Source organism: Polyodon spathula, chromosome 5 (genome assembly GCF_017654505.1).
Source record: "Polyodon spathula isolate WHYD16114869_AA chromosome 5, ASM1765450v1, whole genome shotgun sequence".
NCBI classification, from domain to species: Eukaryota; Metazoa; Chordata; class Actinopteri; order Acipenseriformes; family Polyodontidae; genus Polyodon; species Polyodon spathula.
This window is the reverse complement of record NC_054538.1, coordinates 49,155,403-49,178,857: the sequence shown is the minus strand read 5'-3', so window position 1 is coordinate 49,178,857 and position 23,455 is coordinate 49,155,403. Positions and strand designations below refer to the sequence as shown.

Sequence of the window (23,455 nt, the reverse complement as noted above, 5' to 3'; positions counted from 1 at the left end):
CAGTAAGAACCTCATACCAACGGTCAAGCATGGTGGTGATAGTGTCATGATTTCGGGATGCTTTGCTGCATCAGGACCTGGACAACTTGCCATCATTGAAGGAACCATGAATTCTGCACTGTATCAGAGAATTCTACAGGAGAATGTCAGGCCATCTGTCCGTGAGCTGAAGCTGAAGCGCAGCTGGGTCATGCAGCAAGACAATGATCCGAAACACACAAGCAAGTCTACATCAGAATGGTTGAAGAACAAGAAATGTAAAGTTTTTGAATGGCCTAGTCAAAGTCCAGACCTAAACCCCATTGAGATGTTGTGGCAGGACCTGAAACGAGTTGTTTATGCTCGAAAACCCACAAATGTCACTGAGTTGAAGCAGTTCTGCATGAAGGAGTGGGACAAAATTCCTCCACAGCGCTGTGAGAGACTGATCAATAACTACAGGAAGTGTTTGGTTGCAGTTATTGCTGCTAAAGGTGGCGTTACCAGTTATTGAGTCTAAGGGGGTGATTACTTTTTCACATGGGGACATTGGGTGTTGCATAATTTTCTTTAATAAATAAACTAAATAAGTATCAAAATGTTGTGTTATTTGTTCACCCATGGTCCCTTTTAGCTAATATTAGATTTCGGTTGAAGATCTGATAACATTCAGTGTCAAAAATATGCAAAAATGCAAATAATGTACATCCTTTTCACCTTGTACCAGCCCTTTGCTGTTTAGTAATGTTTCGGTCAGAGAGACAGAGAGGGCTGGTAGGAGGGTAACAGAGATTGGATGCTAGCTTTTGTTTTATTATGTTTTCAGATGCTATATTACTTTGTTATGTTCTTATGACACCAGCAACACCAGCGCCTCCCTCCATCAAACCCAGGATGGCGGGCCACCTCAACCATCACCTCCTCGTCACGCTATAGGCGGTCTCACTCCACAACAATGGAGGCCGAGGTCGACCCCCAGCTGGGGTAGAGCAGGGGCCCCCTCCAATCAAACTCTGTGGGCGTCCTTTCACCTGGTGTGTTACCGGTGCCATGAGGCCAGCCACCTTGCAAGGAATTGCCCAGCGACAATGGAGTGTGGTGCGGCCTCACATTGCTTTTCATTGACGACAGGTAAGTCCAGGAATAATGATTGGGAGGGACCTTGCATTGTTGATGTACGGGTTGGTGACGTGAGCACCCACGCATTGGTGGGCTCAGGGTGCGGTCAAACCTTAATTGGGGAATCTCTCTTGGTGGGGGTACCTTAGTGGTCCTGGGGGGCGGTGGTCATAGCCTGTATCCATGGAGATGATAAAATGTAATGATTTGCCATCATACCCGTCGCATAATCATGGCTTTAGCTACAAGGTTGACATATCTGGTTATTTTTGGTCAAGACTGGATACATTTTGAAATGGCAATAACTAAACAGGGTAAAGCCCATCTCTGGTAAGACCAGAGGAGTGGGATCCAGTGTGACTTGCGTGGGCAGGTTACTGAGTCCTCCAGTGCTGAAGCTACGACAGGCCTGCTCGATATTACAAAGGTCTGGGACAGAGATGATGACTTAGCATTGGAACAAACAAATTACCCTACGCTGGCTAACATCTGTGGGCAAGTTCAGTCTATCGAGGGAAAGGAAGTTGACAGAAACCAGCCACTCACATATCCTTACCACACTGTATTAGAACATTTGCTGTATAGGGTATCCCAAGCCACGAGCACAGGGCAGACTGTAAAACAATTGAGCTCATTCTTCAGTTTTTTCGGAATGAGGTCATGTGGATGGCTCACGATATCCCTTGTTCGGGACACATGTAGTGAAAAAGACTATTGGCTCGATTTTATTGGGCAGGGGTGTTTAGCGAGGTTACGAGGTATGTAGTGGCATGTCCGGAATGCCAACAAATAGCACAGCGGCAGGTTCGCCAGGCCCCACTGGTCCCACTGCCTCTGATTACTATCCCCTTTGAATGCATTACTATGGATATTGTGGGCACACTGAGCCAGTCTACGAGACCAGATATCCAACGGCAATGGCACAGACATCCACTAGTGCATTAACAACTGCAAAAGAGTTAATACAGATTATCGCGAGACTAGGAGATCCCCAAAGAAATTCTGACTGATCACTGAACTAACTTAAGAAGAACATAAGAAGAACATAAGAAAGTTTACAAACGAGAGGAGGCCATTCGGCCCATCTTGCTCATTTGGTTGTTAGTAGCTTATTGATCCCAAAATCTCATCAAGCAGCTTCTTGAAGGATCCCAGGGTGTCAGCTTCAACAACATTACTGGGGAGTTGATTCCAGACCCTCACAATTCTCTGTGTAAAAAAGTGTCTCCTATTTTCTGTTCTGAATGCCCCTTTTTCTAAACTCCATTTGTGACCCCTGGTCCTTGTTTCTTTTTTCAGGCTGAAAAAGTCCCTTGCGTCGACACTGTCAATACCTTTTAGAATTCTGAATGCTTGAATTAGGTCGCCACGTAGTCTTCTTTGTTCAAGACTGAACAGATTCAATTCTTTTAGCCTGTCTGCATATGACATGCCTTTTAAGCCCGGAATAATTCTGGTCGCTCTTCTTTGCACTCTTTCTAGAGCAGCAATATCTTTTTTAGAATACTTCATGTCTCAGTGTTTAAACGAACTTTATAAATTACTGTAAATCCGGCCATTCGGACATCTGTTTATCACCTGCAGATGGACAGACTTGCGGAAACGTTTTAATAACAGATCCCGAGGCCGTTTGACATTTATCATTCTCATTAGGGGTGGGCAACGATATGAAAATTGTATTTTGATAGACAATTAGTCTTGCAAAACACAGAAAAATATAATAACACAATTGCAATATCGAATACAGACATGCGGCAGTGTTGCCAGTGCACGGGTGTGCACATGTGGGGAGTAGTGGGTGGCAGGGAAGGAGTTAAATTCCTCCCTGTAAACACACATGGGAATGTGGCTGGAGCCATCAATTAAATAAATGATTAATCAAATCAATCAATCAATTTTAAATAACGCCTTTCATAGTGGACCATCATCACAAAGCGCTTTACAAGATAGTGAGGAACAATGCATAATATATTAAATGCAGAGAAACACAAGGCATAGTACATTAAATGCAAACAGTAAAAAACAATGCAAATACATTCAATACAGGCATAATACATCAAATACAAGGCTAGGATGTGAATTCTAAACACTGTGGATGCGTGTGTCCTACAGAATCATACGAATAAGATGGAGTGAAAAACCTGAACTTGCAATTTAGACAACAGCTGATAACAGATATCAAGCTTAAAGAGCATTGAAAGCAAAAGAGAACAACTGGGTCTTGAGAGTTGATTTGAAGAGTTAAGGTGATAACGTGTGGTGAAATAATTTGTGTTGGAGTTAACACTGATGTTGGTGAGATGTGTGTGTTTTTGTGTTCTGTGCTGTCTCGTCCGGTCTGTTTACTTGCGTCTGTGTTTTGTATAAACCTTTTGTTTTAGTCCTTGTGCCTGTTATTTTTTTTTTTTAATGTGTTGTTTTAATGCGTTTGTTCATTATTTTTAGTATTTTTATTATTATTATTAAATGTGCACCAGCACTTAAACTTGTACTCGCTGCCTTGGAGTCTCTTCAACAGCCTTGCCAGTGATGTCATCCTTGCCACAAGACATTAACAGATATTTAGATATGAAAAGCAATATAAATTAGTGGTGCTTTGCTTCACAATATCCATGAAGAAAAATAAAATCTTGTTATATTGTTCCATCATCAGCCACCTGACTTACAACACTTCTAAAAGTATTAAGTACAGTGTCATGCCGAGTTTTGCATTATTTGGAGATGTGTTTTGATGTTTTAAAAGTACATCTCATGTAATACCGAAAGTTCACATTTTATACATACATTAATAATAGCCTAAGTAATGAACCCCTGGCGCATGTGCAGATCTCAGAATAATGCAAAACAGATGTTCAATGGTGTTTAATGCAACATGCAAACAGTGTTTGGTACCTAAACTCCAATCAATGGAATAAAATTGTTAATAACTTTAGTGTGTGGTGTTTGACTCGAGATTGGTATGTATAGGGTGCTGTATCTTAATATAAAATAAACTTGATTATACTCAGTTTATATTGTAGCAGTATTGCAATATGGAAATAATTATCAATATTAAAATATTGATATTGGAGCCGACTCCCAGTTCTGTTTATTTCAGAAAGACTTCAGTCATGAGCCAAAGGCACTTGGTTATTCTTGAGATTTAGGGTTGATGTCCGAAGTAAAGCGTTATCATGTGTGGCAAAGTAGGGTATGCTTTGTCACGCTTCGGGACCTTTCACACCTTCTTGTGTAAATGAACACTGGAACAGATAGTTTGCAAAAACAGGGCAGTGCCTGTGTATTTATTTTTATTAAACAACACACAAAGTAAACAAAACAAAAGCCTAACTCCATCAGGAGTGCTAAACTAAAGTTTGAAATACATTCTAAACCAGGGCTTCTCAAACTCAGTCCTGGGGACCCCAGTGGCTGCTGGTTTTCGTTCCAACCGAGCTCTCAATTACTTAACTAGACCATTAATTGAACTGATCATTTGCTTATTTAGACCTTTTTACTTGTTTTCAGCTCTTAAACAGTTGCAGAGTTCAAGTTACTTATCAAATGTTATAGCTAACTTGAGCTCTGCAACTGTTTAAGAGCTGAAAACAAGTAAAAAGGTAAAATTAAGCAAATTATCAGTTCAATTAAGGGTCTAGTTAAGTAATTGAGAGCGCTTTGCTTACGTAATTGAGCGCTCTTTGGAACGAGTCGTCGGGGGGGGAGGTGGGGGGGGGGGTGGTCCCAGGCGGGTTTGAGAAGCCCTGTTCTAAACTATACTCGGATGGCTAAGCAGTTTACCAGTCACCAAAACTCTTGTATCACAATGACAAGTTTGAACACAGAACACACAGTATCTTTCTTTACCTTTTTATGTCTGGCCACACGTCTCTTCTCAGGCCTTCTCCTTCATACAGACCACAGACACACCTTACAGACCTGTTTAAATAACTACCTCTCTAATTACAGACAGGTTTCCCTCATTAAAATGAACAAAACCATTAACAATTAAACAATTAAACAATTAAACACAAGGCTGTGTAAAATAGCCACAAAACACCCACTTATCACTGCAGGGCCTCTGCCCTGTCACAAGTGTTTATTTCAGACACGTACTGCTTTATCTCCAATACACAGAAAAACAAATAAAAGTATTTGTACACAATGTATGTAGGGCTCGCTATCAATTCCACGAAAAGCGGGTAGGTCCTTCTCCCAGTGTCCTTCCTCACTGTTCAGTGGAGTGTCAGAGACAAGTCCTCTCTCAGATAAGGAAGATGATCTCATCAGACACCATTACCTGGTTGTCGTCCTGCATGTGGTCGAGTGCAGTCAGCACCTCCTCCTGTGAGAAGGGCTTCTCATTGCCCATGTTTATGGTGTCCATCAGGTTATGGAGGCTGATTGACTGAGCGTGCGCAGACTTGAATGCTGCTAACAAGGCAACCTTGAACTCCTTCAGCCTGCCAAGCAAATTAACATTTTAGGCTTTATTGACAAGTTTAGTTTTATTATTATTATTATTATTATTATTATTATTATTATTATTTATTATTATTATTATTATTATTATTAACAGTACTTCGGTTTTTTTCAGAAATTGTTTTTAAAGTGTAATATTATGTAGTACATTTTTTATTAATATTTATTAATAGTGCACAATTACATATGTACCCCTGTTTTTTCCCCAATTTTAAATGCCAAAGTTGGATGTCTCTGCTACCCATTTAATGGCATAGGAGGAAGATGAAAAGGCAATCTGTTCTTGCTGTTGGCTCGGTTTACACAGCGCATCAGCACACACAACGGCTGCGATGCTGGCTCTGGGGATCAACCCAGCGAGGTCTCCCCAGCACATCAGTGTGACAACCGTCTGGATTGAGCTAAGTAGGGTACATCTCTGGGGTCTTCAAGTGGGCACCTTCCATCCTCAGTGTTTCGTTGACTAGCCCATGACACCTCAAGAGGGCTCAATAGTGATTCTGGCGTCCCAGCCCCACATCCCCCACTCAGCTCAGCCCAGCTTACTTACCTGTACATCAGCGTTGCTTTCTTTCTATTGTGCTTGAGATCCCCATCCAGAATCTTTCCGTCTCAACCACAGCCAGTTGCTGCTCCTTTCTGCTGCTTCAGATAAGTTCTTCACGGTGCGACGCAACTCTTGGCCACTGAACCCGATGTCTCTAAGAAACCGGGTTGTAGTGTGCCACAAATCCTCGACAACCCACCTCCACTGGGTAAACCCGGAGTCTCCATCCTTGCTGTTCCACTTCAGCAGCTAGCTGAGCATACCGAAGTTTCTTCCGCTCATACGCCTCATCCACAGCATCCTCCCATGGCACTGTTAACTCTACCAGATGAACAAAGCGTGCTCATCCAGACCACAAGACAATGTCTGGTCGAAGGTTAGTGGTGGCAATCTCAGGTGGAAAAATAAGCCGTTGATCTGCCAGCATCTTCCTGTCTCTAGCAGCTTCCAGTTGTCCTGGGTGAGGCTTGGTTTTAACACCTTTTCTTGGTGGTTGCTCTCCTGGACGGAGGAATATTGTCTTTTGTGTGTAATGCTTTGATGGAACTGGTGGCAACTTATTGGTTAGGTTACGCTTGTCTTCTACTGCTTAGGCCAAACATCGCAGCACCTGGTCATGACGCCAAGTAGACCGTCCTTGGTTAAGACCCACCTTACATCCTGTCAAAATGTGCCTTAATGTTGCAGGTGATGAACACAAAAGACATGAGGGATTCTCACCCAACCAGAGGTTTAGGTTCCGTGGTCATGGGAGAACATCATATGCTGATCTGATGAGGAAACTGATCCTGCTCTGTTCCATTGTCCACAGGTCTTGCCAGCCGATCTTGCGTTGTTCCACACTCTCCCATCTCATCCATTCTCCCTGCTTGGCCTGGGAAATGGCCTTTACACACCTGATCCTCTCCTCCTGCTTTTGCACCTCGTTGACTACCAGCTTCCTCCTTTGAGCTGGGGTTGCCTTGTGCCATGTAGGAGGAGCTGAACTGAAACCAAAACCTCCTTTTCCATGCTGAACTTGCCCCATAATATCTCAGATTCGAAGGGCAGCCTTTGCATCTTCCACAGCTTTCTTTGCCGCCCACTTTCTTCCAGTTTTCAACACAGGTGCTGCCTCCCTTACGCATTTGTCACGTGAATCTACTAATGTCATTTCCAGTCAGAATTTGGTGCACTTAAACTCCTCGTTAGAGCAGAGATTGGTAGCTGCAGTATTCCTTTACCATAAAGTCCCACTATGCTGAGGCAGCGTGGAACTCCCAACCATTTTCTGACGTATGAACTGATTAAAGCTTCCAGCTTCTCAACTGCTGTCAAGGAAACCTCGCACATAGTCAGTGGCCACAGCAGTCTTGACATTACACCAAACTGAAAGCACCAGAATTTCAATTTGCCTGGTAAAGCGCTGCTGTCTATGCTCTTCAACCCTTCCACTGCTTGTTGTCTAACTTCTCCCACATGAACTGTGTCCTTTAGATCCCCGTCTCCCTAAACTTTTCACTGGCTTCTCGGACACTGTTGGTATTGCCTCACCATTAATGTAGAACCTTTTATCTCCTACTTTGCCTTTAATTATAGAGATACTCCTTGATTTAGTGGGCTTGAATTGCATTGGTGCCCATTCAATGTTATTGGTTAATTTGCCCAATAACCGATTAGTCAGTACATCACCACAGACGACATACTGAGGATGAGGTTCATCTGCAGTGCCAACAAAAGTAAATCCAGTTTCTAAGTAACTTTCTTCATATTTCCGAACTTTCAGTTTTTTAGACTATGATTCACCTGCACAATCACTGTCTTTTTACACGCACCACTAAGCAATCCATTTTAAGTACTGAACAATGGTATACTGTGGCAGGAACAGAACGGTCACTATTTGGCTGTGATTGGATCTCTGCTTTATTTGCGAGTTTGTAAAATTCACATTTAGATTTGTGCAAAATTTTTTTTAAAAAATTTAAAAAAAGAAAAATTAAATCATTATTACTAGAATGACCATATTATTACAACGCTCATCCCCTAGAATGTCTGACATGCCCCCTGAGGGTGGCACGCCCCACCCGTTGAGAACCGCTGTCCTAGATTCTCAATGACAGTCCACACTTAAATTACACATTGAATGGCACTAAATTCCTCCAACACAAAAAGCTAACTCACCTGGCATCTGCCAACTGTAACTTAGAATCTCCCCTCGTCTCCATGGGCTCCTCTTGGTATTCGGGGGTCTTGGGGGTTCGACTATGAACTGAAATTCCAAATAAACACTAATAAATACTGGAAGAAATCCTTATAACTAGAAGAGGCTGTTCAGAGAACATGCAGGCTTTTTGCACATGTTCTCAGTTCTATGAGATCAGATCTTGAACATTCTCCGATATTCTTAAATTGTACTTGGTCTACTACTCCATATATGTTAAAGAGATTAATATTTGTAAAAGTTCTTAATCCACTCTGTTGATTAAATAACTCACATGAAGAGCCATGTTACTGTAGATTCTATCTAATTTCTAAAATGTATGAAGACAAAAACTATCTAACAGTTTGTAACCAATCAGAAAACATATCATCATCTGAATCCTTCCATTAAGTGCTTATACAAAATATGTATTCATGTAATCTCTTTTTTAAATATCTTGTATGGTTACTAATCTACTGGCATATTTAATATTATATACTTTCACAATAACTCACTGCATTCAATGATTTCTATTTATGTTAATAGACCTGAGCAAGCCACGGGAAGCCTTACCATCAGGGGTATCCTCCTCTTTGTCACCAAAATCGTAGGGATCGTATGCTTCTCCCTCCTTAGATGGTTGCCTGCGCTCACCAGACCTGTAGCTCCTGCGAGAAAGCAAGGGAGGGTGTTAGGAATTTGAGAGATGGAAAAAGTGAGAGGTATAAAGCACCTTTAAAAAAAGCAGCATGAGCGAGTGAGTAAACAAATATATGGGGGACTGCTAATATGTACAAGGGAGTTCACGTTACCGCTTCCTCCTGTGCTCTGGAGTTGCTTCCTCCTTTCCCCCCTCTCCCTGCCTCTCCTCATCCTCCTCCTCTGTCTCCGTGTCTCCATCATCTTCCCTGCGACGCTTCTTCTCTTTCTCCAGCACCTTAGGAATTAAAAACATATTAAGGCGGCCTTTACCTTTATATTCCAGACATTTAAATGAAAGTGAGCACCACATTTAAATTTCTTACTAGACCTATACCTAAAAAGTACCCGGAGAAAAGTAAAATATAATTACCCAAACAAGCATGTCTGATTTAAGAAGCTGACCTTTTTAAACACAAGTAAAACTACTATTTCAAGAAAGAAGAGGTTTAATTTACCTCTTTAGTAAAATCATGTTTTACACATAATACTGCCCTATAGGAGTGTGGCAGGCTGGCGAGTGGATAGAGGCCCAGAGACAGACTTCAGTTCAAACAAATATACTTTTATTATAAATAAAAACAAAATGAAAGGGCACAAGGGCCAAAACAAAGCAATTTAAACACAAAAAAGATAAAAAGCAAAACTTACAAAAATAACAGTTTCCAGGCTGGGCAATGCCTTCACTGGATTCAAACTTTCTAAACAACCAAAAAAACCCCCAACCTGCTTCCTCAGCTCCCTCTCTCCAAATGAGAAGCAGAGGCCTCCTTTTATATCAGGTGGCTGGGCGCTGATTGATCGTTAATCAACCGAATCAACTAATCAACCCCAGCCACCTAAACATAATAAACCCAGGCAGGTAGGGGAAGTTAACCCCATCCCTGCCAATTTAAAGGGCAGAGCTTTGCTCTGCCACAAGGAGATTTTAAAGAAAAATCACATAATAGAATGTTTTCCATATTAAAGCTTAAAGTAGCGGTCTTAACCTAGGATGGAGAATTAACCATATCTCACCTTTTTGAAGTAGGCAAACTGCACCAGCTCCACTGCCACCTCTGCGTCTTGCAGCTCGATGGATTTGCTCATGCGTGCCTTGGCATGAGCCGTTGACAGTCGAATCATTGTTTCCAGTGATCGTGCTGTCACAGGGGAGGTCTGCCAGCAAAAAAGGAAAAACAGATACCAATAGCAACTTTATTAAGTTAGACCAAATTAGAATTTTAAAAAAAAAAGAAAAAATGGTTTAAAAAAAAAAAAAATGTGGCTGAAAAAAACACTAGAAAAAATACTAGTGGTCTATAAAAAAATGTTTTAAATAAAAAACAGTAAAGCCAATGTCAGGTCCCTAAATTCTAAAAAGTACTGACAATGTCGACCCAAGGGACTTTTTCGATTTGAAAGAAACAAGGACCAGAAATGGAGATTAGATAAAGGGGCATTCAAAATAGGAGGCACTTTTTTTACACAGAGAATCCTCAGGGACTGGAACCAACTCCCCAGTAATGTTGTTGAAGCTGACACCCTGGGATCCTTCAAGAAGCTGCTTGATGAGACTCTGGGATCAATATATACTAACAACCAAACAAGCAAGATGGGCCGAACGCCTCCTCTCGTTTGTAAACTGTCTTATGTTCTTAAAGTAGCATGTCCAGGCCTGTGATTTCTATCTGGAAATGGATTATCTCTGTCCAGCAAAGAAAGCAGAGCGGACTAAAAGGCGTACATACCACCACTTTAAATACACAGTGTAAATGGGTATGAAGATAGCTCAAAAATCTAACAAAGGACATAAATCTTATTTGGATAGAACCAATTAAACAAACTTTCCAGAATCAAATTCCAAAAGATCTGTTTCTTACCCGGGCAACATCATTGGTCAGCTGTTCCTGGCTGCGCAGCCTGGAGTACTCCTCAGCAATGTGATTGGCTGCCCCCTGTGTGAGGACTGGCTTGACAATTTTGGCCACGTGGATGTACTTCCTCATGAACTCCATGCTGAGGACCTTCTCCCTAAAACCACACAGCGATAATAAAGAGGAGCAGGGATACATTATAGATTGGCTGGCAAGGTTATCTCTAACTCAGAGTACAGGGACATTCTAGCTCTTTAAGCAGAGAACAAAAAATGGATATTCCAGCTCAGTGATTCATAAACATGAAGGGGGCAGTTGTGTAGAGCTGTGCAAGCTGGTTTTTCTTTATAACTTAAAAAAACAAAAAAAACCCTGACTGTACACTAATGGTGTCATTTCAAATTATGTGGCAACTGCATAATGTTTTAACTCTTTGCAGTCCATTTATTCAGCGCATATCAGGTCTAATTTATTTTCACACGAGCTGTTTATTTTACACGCACTGTTTAAAATATTTCAAAATTTCAAAACGGGTTCAAAGGGCATTGAATTGCAAAAAACACTCAGTACTCTATCTACAGCCAAGCCTCACCCCTTGTTTGCTGTATTTTTCACATACCTCTTTATAGACGGGCATACTGATAAATCCTCTCCTGATCACTCATTTTATCCCCAAACTCCTCAATAATGCGATCCAAGTCATTATTTTATTACTATAGCATCTCAAAAAGCTCTGCAAATGTCTGTGATACTCTTTGAGTGCTGGATGCAGAAGCAGCTATCTCCTTTGTTATCTCTGTAATGCATGGGGCTATGAGATAAGCCCTTTTTTCGGTTTCATTTAGCTCCTATCGGTCTCGCTCAGCAATTGAAAGGTTTTCTCTGTCTTTTCCGTAGAAAAAACAACTAGAGACCTGTGCTTTACATCTTTCTGATGATGTTGGACAGGGTCTGACATTGGACTGGAAAGGGAAAATTGTAACGTCGGACCTGGTCTGACATAGGACTGCAAAGAGTTAAACTAGCAATCTGGGGGTCTCGAACCAAAAGGGGGTCGCAAGGCTATTGTAGGGGAGTAGCATGATCACAACAAAATATTTACATATCTTTAAGATTCATGTTGACTTCACCCCTTTCCCATTAAAAAAATAAATACATAAATAAAAACTATTACAAAAAAACAAAAACCTAACTATCTTTCCGTGCAGTTGGGCAATGTGTCTCCTTCTCGACTCATATCTATCATTGACTCGTTCTGAATACAGGTGATCCTCAACTTCCGACTATTTTGCATTATTACCCTGCTTCGACTTTACGACATCAATACGGCATTTAAGACACTGCGAGACCTGAGCCCTGCGTCATGTGTGCATGATCAGTGTCCAAACTGCAGCACCTGCCGTGGTCGTGACTTAGACTAGCGGGTTTTTTTATTTATTTTTTTTGCATGTAACTGTTTTTTTTTGTTAATTTTTAATTTATTTGCCGTTAACAATAACTGATAAGAGCAACTGACTCAAAACAAAACCTAAGGTGTGAACTCTGTCACATGATGAGGGGCTTAACTTCAGGCAATATCATTTCCTGCTATGAGTGCCGTGTACCCACACTGAATACGTCACTGGAAAGCCCCTAGTGTGTACTTTTAAACAAGCCAGGTAGATGCCTGAGTATATGCATGTACCCACCGGGCTGAGTTAAATAAATATTTGCATGAGTGCAATATAACGGGTCATTTTTTGTAAAACTATACTATCTGGCTGAAGAGTCAGGAATGTAAATATGTACTTCGACTTACAACGCGACTTTCAGGAACCAACTGTCGTAAGTGCAAGGACCGCCTGTACTTTAAATCCACCCCAACTGCTGAGTGGCAGCAAATTCACATGTTTATTTACGACTCTACTTGCGGATGACAATTAGAAGTAGAAGGCTTGTTCGCAAACCACAAACCCCAGAAGAACGTGCCCATCACCAGAGGATTTCATTGTGGAAGACAGCAAAGGAAAGAAGGTACAACTAAGTGTGCAAGTACTGTCGAGCTACTACTAAAAGTACTATTGTGGCAGTATATACACCCCCCCCCCCCCAAAAAAACAGCAATTTACATAAAACTCAAAAATAGCTAAAAATAAGCACTGAAAAATGAAAATAATAAAACCCAAAAAACAAAAGTCCTACTTAAGATCTTTAGCATGACATTACAGTGCATATACACTTAATTTTTAACAGTAAAGGATGTAATATGAAGCCAGAAGCTTGTTTGTATATGTATATAGTTGTGTATAAAATGCTAGCACCAGTCAAAAACTTAAAAAAATGTCCAGGGTTTCTTTGTGTTCCACACCGTTTCTCAATTTGTTATGATTATTGCCACAATCATTGGTGAACTGTTTGCAAGTTCTTCCAGCTCCCAGAACTGCATCCTGTTGTCTATGAAAGGTAAGACGCACATTTTTCAGACAGTAACACGTTTCTTAAATACCTACATACCTGACCTTGAAAATGGAACTTAAAGAAACGGGTGTTTACAAATCAGAGGAGTCTGCAAATAGACGGCACCGATACCATGTGCACGTTTTAGATGCTTCGCTTCATTTCTGATGGCAAAATGAAATCTTAATTCACACAGAACAACCATCTTGAAGCAGAAACACACAGTGACACAATTTTATGTCATGGTTTCAATTTGTAATCTGACTATTTAAAAAAAAAAAAAAAACTTACAGTTGAAAAGTATGTTTGGTCGAAATAAAAGTGCATTTTATATTAGATAAAAATATATATTTTTTATTTATTCCTGAAAACCGCTGCTACCCCCCCAGGTTGCACGCCCTTCACTGTAGGCATAATGATTACAAGGCCCTGCTTCATGCAGTGTTCCTATGTACATGTACGGTAATGTCATATGATTTCATATATTTGAGAACCCCTATTTTAAACAGTAAATTAAAAAAAGCATACCGTAACAATTGTTTTATAGGTCACACTGGACTAAAAGCCCCCCCTTTTGAGACTTTCTCACCTACATGTTCAACACCGATAAAGAAAAATACACAGGTTTACTTCCAAAACAACCATTGATTGCAACATTTTATTCCAATAATAATTGTAGTGTTTTTCGTTTTTAGTTAAACTGCTAATAGAAACTCTATTCTGTTTTTCCAAATTTCTAAATAATTGGTCCAATTTAAGTACAATGTCAAAATACATTAAAATATAGATAATACTACTGCTATAAACCCCAGTAGTAACTGTGTAAACAACTGACAAACTGGTACTTGAATGGATTTAAAAAGTAATAATTAACAGAGCACCAGTAAGTAAAATCAAATTATACATCCCACATCAAGTACCTTATCAAGTACCCAAACACTTCTAGAACATATCTTTAATTTACTGAACATTTCTTTCCAAAACCACTTACACAACATAGTTCCATATATTTTATTTTTTTTTATTTGCCTTTGTTTTATCTCGTCACATACTGTTTTTTCATTAATTCCAAACAAATTTCCAACAAATTGCCATGCTTTTCGGTAAAACCAACAACGCACAATTTAAAACCTGTTGTGTAGCTTTTTTGTTTTTTGTCTGACTGTCCTACTTTATCTAGTCTCAAGACACCGGCATTATAATATCTCATTGCAGTGCAGTTACAACGAACGCAAGACTTCGTAAGTTTACTCAGCTTTCTGACCAATAGCTGTTTGCTGAAGATTGATAACTTTAACCACATTTTTTTTTTCTCCACATACGCACGTGTCTGGATCGAGAGGTCAGTCAAGAGTCTGAAAGCTTGTGCTTAACATTCAAAATGATTAATGGTATTGAGACAACTATTTAATAGTATGCAATAGAAGAGTGGTTTTGTGCTTCTACCTAGCAACATGACCTGAATGCCGTAGATCCTGAAAAAAAAATCACATTGTTGACAGTTAAGTTTTTGTGAGCCATATCCATGGCTACAGTAATCCCATTGGTATATTATTGCTTGTGGCGCTGGTACAGTAGTTTAATAGAAACCTCGGCGCATACGTCGCACCACTGTATTAGTTGCTGCCCAAACTCCCTAGAAAAATCAACTCAGACAATGTTTTTTTTACGATACAGCATACGTAAATAAATAATAATATAACTAGCTTCCTTAGTGAAGAACTGCCACAGGAGATTTATGTGGGGAACAGGTGGCTGGGAAATGTGTTTATTTACCGTTTGCATTAGTAAACTACTATTAGCTCTGCCGTGTTTGCTCAACTCGATCTTTTTTGTTTTAAGTTGTGAATAAATGCAGTCTTGCACACAGTAACGAAATAGAGGAAGTGATGTATGAAAAGGGCGAGGTGGTGGTGGGGTTAGTAGTAGATTAAACTCTTAAGCCAACTAGACAGTGCGGAGAAGCTATAAGAAGTACAAACAGAATTTAGGTTTTATAGACAGTTGAATTAAAATCTATAAAAAGTTATATTAAAATTATATAAGACACTGGTACGAACTGGAATACTGTGTACAGTTCTGGTCCCCATATCATAAGCATTGGAAAGAGTACAGAGGAGAGCAACAAGCACGTCTAAGGAGATGTTCCTATACGCGGAGACCTCTATACTACTAAAAATCTCGTTAAAAAAACTAAGGCTGGGGAGATGCCTAATTTCTCACTATCAATATATCGTTCTCAAAAAAAGCAGATGTATCGATTTATCAATGTTATGAAAAGGGTAAAGAAAAACAAAAAAACACAGTAATTATGCATATTAAATTGAATACATCTGTTTATGCATATAGTAATTACAAAAAATATATTAAATTACTTGATTTTACCTTATTCGCTTGTACTAGTTGGGGGTCAAAGAAAAATCCAACAAAAAAAACAGTTGTTAAATCCATAACAACTTACAGTAACAGCCAATCAAGAGAAGAAAAAACTAATTTTAAAAAAAGTTATCACTGTCAGCAGCAGTTTAGTAACAAGAGTGTTGTCCATGGCTTATATTTGAATTGAGTTAAGGAACATGATGATAGTGTCCTCATTTTGTTTTAATTTAAGCTATGACTGGCGCTTGCTTACAATCTGCCCAGCATAATACCTGTTCACTAGGGATTGAATTTGGGGATGTTTAACACTTCTAAGATACAGCTTTTGGAATGATCTTGGTTGTTTTTCTTCATTTTGACTCTGGGGTAGTTCAGATGAGTAAATGCGGATTTTGTTTGAAGTTTTGTAGGGTGCCATCTCATTAAATGGTCATGCAGATCAGTTGTGTTATGGGAGTATCCCAAACATTACTTTCTTTACTTTACTTTCTTGCCATCTTACTTTAGAAAATAATTGCCAAACATCGGCAGTCACTGTATTTGTAGCTTGGTCGACACAGTATTTCATTCTAACACAACACTCTTAACTTGCTCTGTAAACACTCACAGGGGGCGGGGCAGGGGGGAGAAGGTGAGATCAATCGCATGCAGATTCAGTGAGTCAGTCCTGAGTGGAGAAGCTCTGTACTTAATGCAAAAAGCCAATTCCAAATTTAATAAAAACTTTCCTTTTCTTAAACCCTCTACACAAAAACACTGCACAGGCTTGACTATCGATCGCTGTCAAACGATAGAATGATAAATCGATCCTAATAAAAATGTACCCTTCAGATGGTAAATTAAAAAATAAAATAAAAACCTGTGCAGACATAAAACATGTCTGACAAAAAAAAAGACTTGTTTGAACATCGCTTTATGAAGTAAATTATCTACCTAAATAACTATTGATAAACGATCAATCTGACAGGTAATTTACATATAAATACAGTAAATAAACCAAAGTGCAAACCGGGAAACACGATAACGTGTACTAAATACATTACTCATCTCATGGTATATTAGTGAGGGATATGTGATCAAGAACAAATAAAACCATAGAGCCAAAATCAAATCATGAAATCACCTTACCTTCCATGTCTACAGCGAAAATAAGATTGAAAAGCTTTTCATCCTTTAAATTAGGATCCTCACCCCTACTGGAGTAAACACAATGACTCCCATTCTCCAAAACTAACTGGACTGCACCATGCGGACTTACCTTGCGAGACTGCTTGCCGAATTCCATTTTACAAATGCCCTGTCCACACTATGCCTTTAAACCGTATTAGCTACCTTTAAACCGGCTTAAAAGTGTTAAATACAGTTTGCGTCCACACTACCCAGTGTTTAATACCGGACTTGAGACCACCTCAGGTTCTAATTAGATCGCATCAGGTAGTGCAGTTTATCAGAAGTGTGGACACTGTAATTAAGGGTTTTCACCAACATGACCCCAGCCCCATACTGGAGGTCAAAACAGCAATGGCAGCTGATGCACCCTTGGTATCTTCCACACTGCAGTGTGTGTTATTTGCCACAGAACACACTTTTCACCTCCAGTGTGAGGAATTCAATATACAAATGAGTCCCAGATTCTAGGGGTTTGTGATCCCTATTAAAACACTGCTGGTGTTTTTTTACAGCACTTAAAGAGAACTGAACTACCTGACTTCGACTTTGGCGATATCTGGATTTATTTAGTTGAGAACCCCTCTCCCTACACAGCTTCCCAGATGAAGGCATACCAAAGTACCGATAGTTGTAAGTATTTCATCTCAGGATGGGTAAACAACCCGATTGTCTGGCATTCAGACAAGAAGTTCTATGTTATCAAGGCCAAGGTAGGGAATGTTACTGTTAGCTCTCTGTTTTCACTCCAAACTACAATCTAACCCGGGATCAAAGTTCATCGAGCCTTCCCTTCAGTCCATGTGACTGTTTTAAGCTTTAGTCAGTTTAAGTTTTAATCAGTACACACAGATCACAGTTCAGCACCATTTGAAATGATGCAATTGAGAAACAAACCAGGCAGGGCTGTGAAAAGGCGAAGCCCAAAATATTCAGGCATTGCCTGAAGGGGTTAAAAGGCATGCACTGGCATCATAGCTCATTCATATGTAATGCACATAAAAATAAAAATACATTTTAAAAAATCAATTAAAGTGGGAGATTGCACTTTCACTGTTCTCGCTAGTCTCTTTAAAAGCAGCGAGGCAATATGTTTGTGTTGCAGGCGGCAATGGTGCATGTGACCATTTTAGTCGCAGTCAGTAAAAAAAAAAAATCTAGAATTTATCATTTACTGTAAGCATTTAAATATACTCAAGTAAGCATTTAAATATTTAGGAACATGTGTTGTATAATATTATATACTGTGTTTTAATAGCAAAATTTAAATTTTGCTTTAAAACACAGTATGTTTAAATCGTGAAACAACAATTTTTAGATTGTGAAATAAGCAATTTTTACCATGAAAAAAAAAATATCGCCCTATCTATCTACTGTAAATTGTACTAAAGGCTTTATGTACAAGTGGCATTGTCAAAGCATGTATAGTGCAGTTTACTGATGGTTTGGGGTCTGGGAGTAACTTACCTTCTAATTTTAACACTGTGACAGTTGCTGTTTTTTCTTATTAAGATATTGGGGAAAAATCTAATTTTGGTTGATGGCACTTATCTGGGTAAAACATTCACATCCTCAATGTTGTTTAGAACTACAGTGTCAATAAGAGCAAGTTCTGGTAAAGTTTACGGTTATAATATTTGCTGTGGCTTCATTTTGTATCTGGTTATTTATTTTACAGTTTTACTTTGTGGGACCTTGCCCCCAGATTTAGAAAGACTTCGGCAGCATTGAAGAAGACTATAGAACCGCCCCCCCCGCGCTCTCCTCTCCCGGAGCCTCACATTTTGCATGAGCTTAACTATTCAAGGCAAAGCTAAGTGGTAATAATAACAAAGTAAAATAAAATGTATTTACTGTAGTAATAAAATAATTATCTTTACTGTAGTAGGCTTACGTGTTCTTAGATGCTACAACATCACACTGACCTCACTATAGACATTATAACAATGTAACACACTGTAGTAGTATTGATACAATAAATATACATTTTGTTAAATCAAACCTTGGTTGACCCGCACAGCATTATTATACTGACTCAACAGGACAGGGAACAATGTCTAAATCTTGGTGACGATAATCTTATGTTGCTTTTATGTTACATTTAGGTTTTATGTAATTGTCACAATTTCTTTTTCCCCATCTATACATATTTTTTTCAACTTGAAGAGTTAGCTTCAGTTGCTGTTTAAATCGACATACAGTGCCACATGATTTGAAACCACCATTTTTATTTTGATTACATTTTTTTGAAGTTCTAAAGAAAAACACGGCACCCACTGTACAGCTGAAGAGAGTTCCGAAGAGTAATTCAAAGGTTAGAAAAAGCTGCTGATTTGAAACGCTAACATTTAGGACCTACATATAAAAGGCAATTACACATCATGCCCGGTTTAATTAATGATTCAATAGATTTCTGGCCTTACCAGCGGCGTCTGCTTCCATGAAGCAGGCTGTTGTGTTTCTCGTAAACCTGAAGCTCCTCCTCCTCCTCACGGATTGCATTGGGGTCGTCGGTAGCCAGATTTTCCACAGCACTGCCCAGGGGTAAAGCTTAAGGAGAGAGAGAGAGATTTAATTGATTTAATTTAGGCCCGTCTCTTCAGCCCACCAACCTCCCACATGTACATATTTATAAAACTGATACGATAGCAATACATTTTTTACTTTTCAACAGCAATCGGTTTATTATCAGTTGAGCAAAAGCAACTGAACCTGAGTCTAAGGCTGTTCACAACAACACAGATAATTCGCTTCTCCACGCCGCCTTTTTGCACAGGGCACAGCTGTCCGAAGCTTTATTTTTATTACACTTGCCAACCTGGCATTGGCGTCTCTTGCTGCTCTCAACAGGGTTGCCAGCTTCAGCTCTGGGTACACGCTTGGCAGTCTCCTTCTGTTCTAAAATCTTCTTGCGAAGTTCCTATGCTAACTGTAAAATATATTCTCTCCTTGGTAAATTCTTCTCCCTGCATTCTTTGTAAAGTACCCAGCGGTTGATGGACAGACCACCGTCGGGAGCCAGCTTTCACAGAATACTTCCGTGCCATCTGATCCAAAACATCAACTCCATATTTTGTTGTGTAGAAAAACTCCACGGTCTCTGGTATTTATTTTCACTAGTTCCGACGCTAATCGACTGACCAAAGCAGCGCAGCTGGCAAGCAGGTGTCAGCCTTCAAAAGGCTGATTGAAAACAACAGACTGTCAGTCATTCACGGAGGCAGAGTAGAGACTAATCTGATTACAGCTAAACACACTACGGACTGGTAAATAAAAATAATAAAGTAGAATACCGTTCTGTATAATCACAATACAATTGTTTTCTGTGTGGCCGTCAATGTGACTGCTCCCGGGGCTTTTAGGTATAAAGTAATTTATCTCCTTTATTTCTGCACTCCCACATTTCATGCTTTGTGAGAATATTTAATACATTCAGACAGAAAGGTACATGAACACGTTGAGTTACAGCCCCAAATATTAGAAATGAAGAGTAAGTACTATCAAACCAGTTCTGAAATATTCAACTTCAAAACTTTATAAAAATAACACCTTGTAACAGGGCGAGCAGCCCTGTACAGTGTTAATTTTAGAACAGGGTCGCCCCCTCCGCCCCTGTGTTATTTTGTATTTGTTTATTTGTTTATTGTATTGTGTTTTATCTTGTATATATATATATATATATATATATATATATATATATATATATATGACAGCGGAACGCTGTGTGTTTGGTTATTGTTCTGACGGCATAGCCGTGCTTTTGTTTTGTTATTGTTTTTATTTTGTTCTGGCAGAGACGAAATTGGCAGCTAGTCCTCTGCCAGTTGCTGATTTAAAACCTCGTGCAGAAGGTGGCCATCTCCTGAATTAAATGATTAATTTGTTGCTAAATCAGGAGATGGTCACCTGCATAAAAAGCCTGCAGCTCTCCCTGCTCAGGGTGGGTGTTCGGAAGTGGAGAATGGGAGAGCGAGAGGAGAGCTTAATTTAAAAACAAAAAGATATAGGAACAGTGAAGGCGATCGCCCAGCCTGACCTATACTTGTATTTTGTGTTTGTGATTTATTTTATTTAAAACCTTTTATATTGCTCTATGAGCAAGTGTTTATTTTGTTTAAATATTTTATTTATTTTTTGTGTTTAATAAACAGCGCACGTTGCACCTGTGAACTGCAGTTACCTGACCTCTCTGTGTTTTCGTTCCTCCTTCTGGCCTGACGTCACCGCAACGCCATTTCCTGCCACACACCTCAAGAAAGATTTCACATATTTTTTTATTTAAATTTTTTACTACTCTGCAACTATCAAAACACAACATGCAGTGTAGTATCCAATAATTAATTATTCAAAGGGAATTAAACCTTAAAGAGTGACATTTGTTGTTTGATTTCTAATTCCTATTTTAATAACTGAAAAGTAAGGCTGGGATTTTGTTCTTAAAATTTGTACTAAAAATCACGGCACGGTCACAGTAAATTTGTTCAAAATTACGGAGGATGGAGGAAATGGTGTGTGAAGTCACAGGGATGAATTTTGTATTTATTTTTAATACAATATACAGTACCTACATAAACATAAAAATTGCTCTGTAAAAGTAGGAAAAGGGGAAAATGAATGTTTATTAATTAAATTAAATTAATTGTTATGGTTTTCACAACATCAGGTTCAAGTTTAAAACCGGTACGCTTCACAGCATATACAACTATAAACTAAAATGTTCATTTAACATAAAAAGTGGTGGGGGTTCTACAAGACAGCAAACATACCTTTAAAAAATAACATTTGAAGTTGAAAGACTCTGTGTGCACCTGGTGCTTCTGCTGTGGTACTGATTGCAGTTATTTGACGTTTTGGTTTGTTTTTTACATATTATTCTGATACATGTTGTTCATGTTTAATGCCTTTCTGGAGCGCCGGTCATCCCTAAGTACATTTTTTTGTTGCAGAAAATGAGTTGGGAATCTCATTTCCATGTTTTTCCAGAACTGTCACGTTTCATTTCACTGACAATTTCGTAGTCAGAATGGTATTCACGCTGTGCTACACAGTAATCTTCAAGCAGTAGAATACGCTCAAACACTGCTTTCTCAGCTATGCAGAGATACTTCACTTGATTTGAGTCGAAGATCCGACAGGCACTGAAAAATGCAGCTGCAGGTTGACAATCGGGCAGTAGACTTGTACCTGCATGTATGTTTAAATCAATTCACAGAGCTGAAAAAACCGAAAGTGTGAACGACTACATTGCAAAGTAAAGCAACCGAGCTAGTTCAACATCATTAGCTAAACGTGAAAGCTTTTTTTTTTTGGTTAAGGTGGAATTTCAAGTTGTGTTGGTAAAGTTCAATGTTCTCTACTAAAATCACTGAATCTATGTCCACTGTGACTTAATCACAGCCTTACTGACAAGCTGACAAGCTAACAAGCAACCAAGTAAACATGCGATGATAGCAAGGGGACATCTGAGCAGCGGTTTCTGAAGGACCCCTAAGCAACCCAGCTCAGAGCTTTTAGTATTTCAGTGAAATACAGTATTATTTAAGAACCATTAATTTGTTAAAAAAAAAATAAAAAAATAAAATAGACATATGGTATTAAAGTAATATTTCACAAACATTCAGGGACTACCATAATTTTTTATTTATTTAGTATAATTTAGTATTATTCCCTTTCGCCATAGCAGAACTTCAAAAATAGTAGCTGCTACAGCCAAATCGTACCAGTTGGCATCTCTGCTATACACACGAATTGTATTTTGATTTTATTATATTTTGTCCTGTACAGTGCTTTTTGTATGAAAGGCGCTATATAAATAAAGTATTGATTTATTGATTGATCTGGCAACTCGGGTTCCATGTGCATCCTAATCTGGACTGTATACTTCTTTCTGCAAAACGTTTTTTAAATAGGGTCAAGAGCAGCTGTGTTCAGACTGTTTTTTGTATATACTGTATTAATCCCACATATCAAAACTGAGCTGTTATTTCGATTCCCATTTTAGAAACTGTTGTGCAAATTCTAACAAAGCACGTATTTCTAATTTTTGTCAACTATGTAATTGGTGGCAGATACAGCCAATTTTCATACAATTGTGATGTACAAAAAGCAAATTACAATGTTAAAAACACCATGTGTGATTCAAACTTAACCAGCAGCATACAGAGTTCTAAGAATAGTATAAATAAGTAAGGTCTATTTGTTAATGTGCACTGAGGGGGAAGCACTGGCAGGAGGGTCAAGCAATTCATGAATACAATCTTTAAAACCAGAGATGAAAAGATTATCAAATTCCATCTTCATACTATGGCGGAAACAATTTCATATCTTTAGAAGTTGATAAGCTGCATGCAGATACTTGGTCTCAGACTGTTCCACATCCCATCCTCTCCTTACCATCGCCATCCTGCTCCCCTACACCCCGATAGCGGTGCATGCGCAGGACGTGATCAGAAATCTCGCGGTCCAGCTCCGGGTCCATCTGGTCCAGCATGATGAACAGCAGGTCAAAACGGGAAAGCAGAGAGTCCTGCAGCCCAATGTTCTCCATGGGGGTCTTGTACTGGTCATACTGGAAGAGGGAGAGACTGTTATCCAAGCACTAATTTGCTATATTGGAAATGGGTTCAACAGAGA

At 39.2% G+C, this 23,455-nt stretch overlaps 1 protein-coding gene across 1 annotated transcript in view; it reads right to left on the bottom strand.

Annotated features, from left to right (window-relative positions):
- Positions 1–4,804: 4,804 nt before the first annotated feature.
- mcm3 (minichromosome maintenance complex component 3) overlaps positions 4,805–23,455 on the bottom strand; it is a 36,744-nt gene continuing 18,093 nt past the window's right edge. The window contains exons 10-17 of the mRNA XM_041250691.1: positions 23,216–23,390; positions 19,246–19,372; positions 10,847–10,997; positions 10,002–10,142; positions 9,098–9,222; positions 8,859–8,953; positions 8,267–8,354; positions 4,805–5,540 (exon numbers count right to left, since the gene is read on the bottom strand). Coding sequence (XP_041106625.1) covers positions 5,342–5,540; positions 8,267–8,354; positions 8,859–8,953; positions 9,098–9,222; positions 10,002–10,142; positions 10,847–10,997; positions 19,246–19,372; positions 23,216–23,390 — 1,101 coding nt within the window. The 3' untranslated portion in view covers positions 4,805–5,341. The remainder of the gene's footprint in view (positions 5,541–8,266; positions 8,355–8,858; positions 8,954–9,097; positions 9,223–10,001; positions 10,143–10,846; positions 10,998–19,245; positions 19,373–23,215; positions 23,391–23,455) is intronic.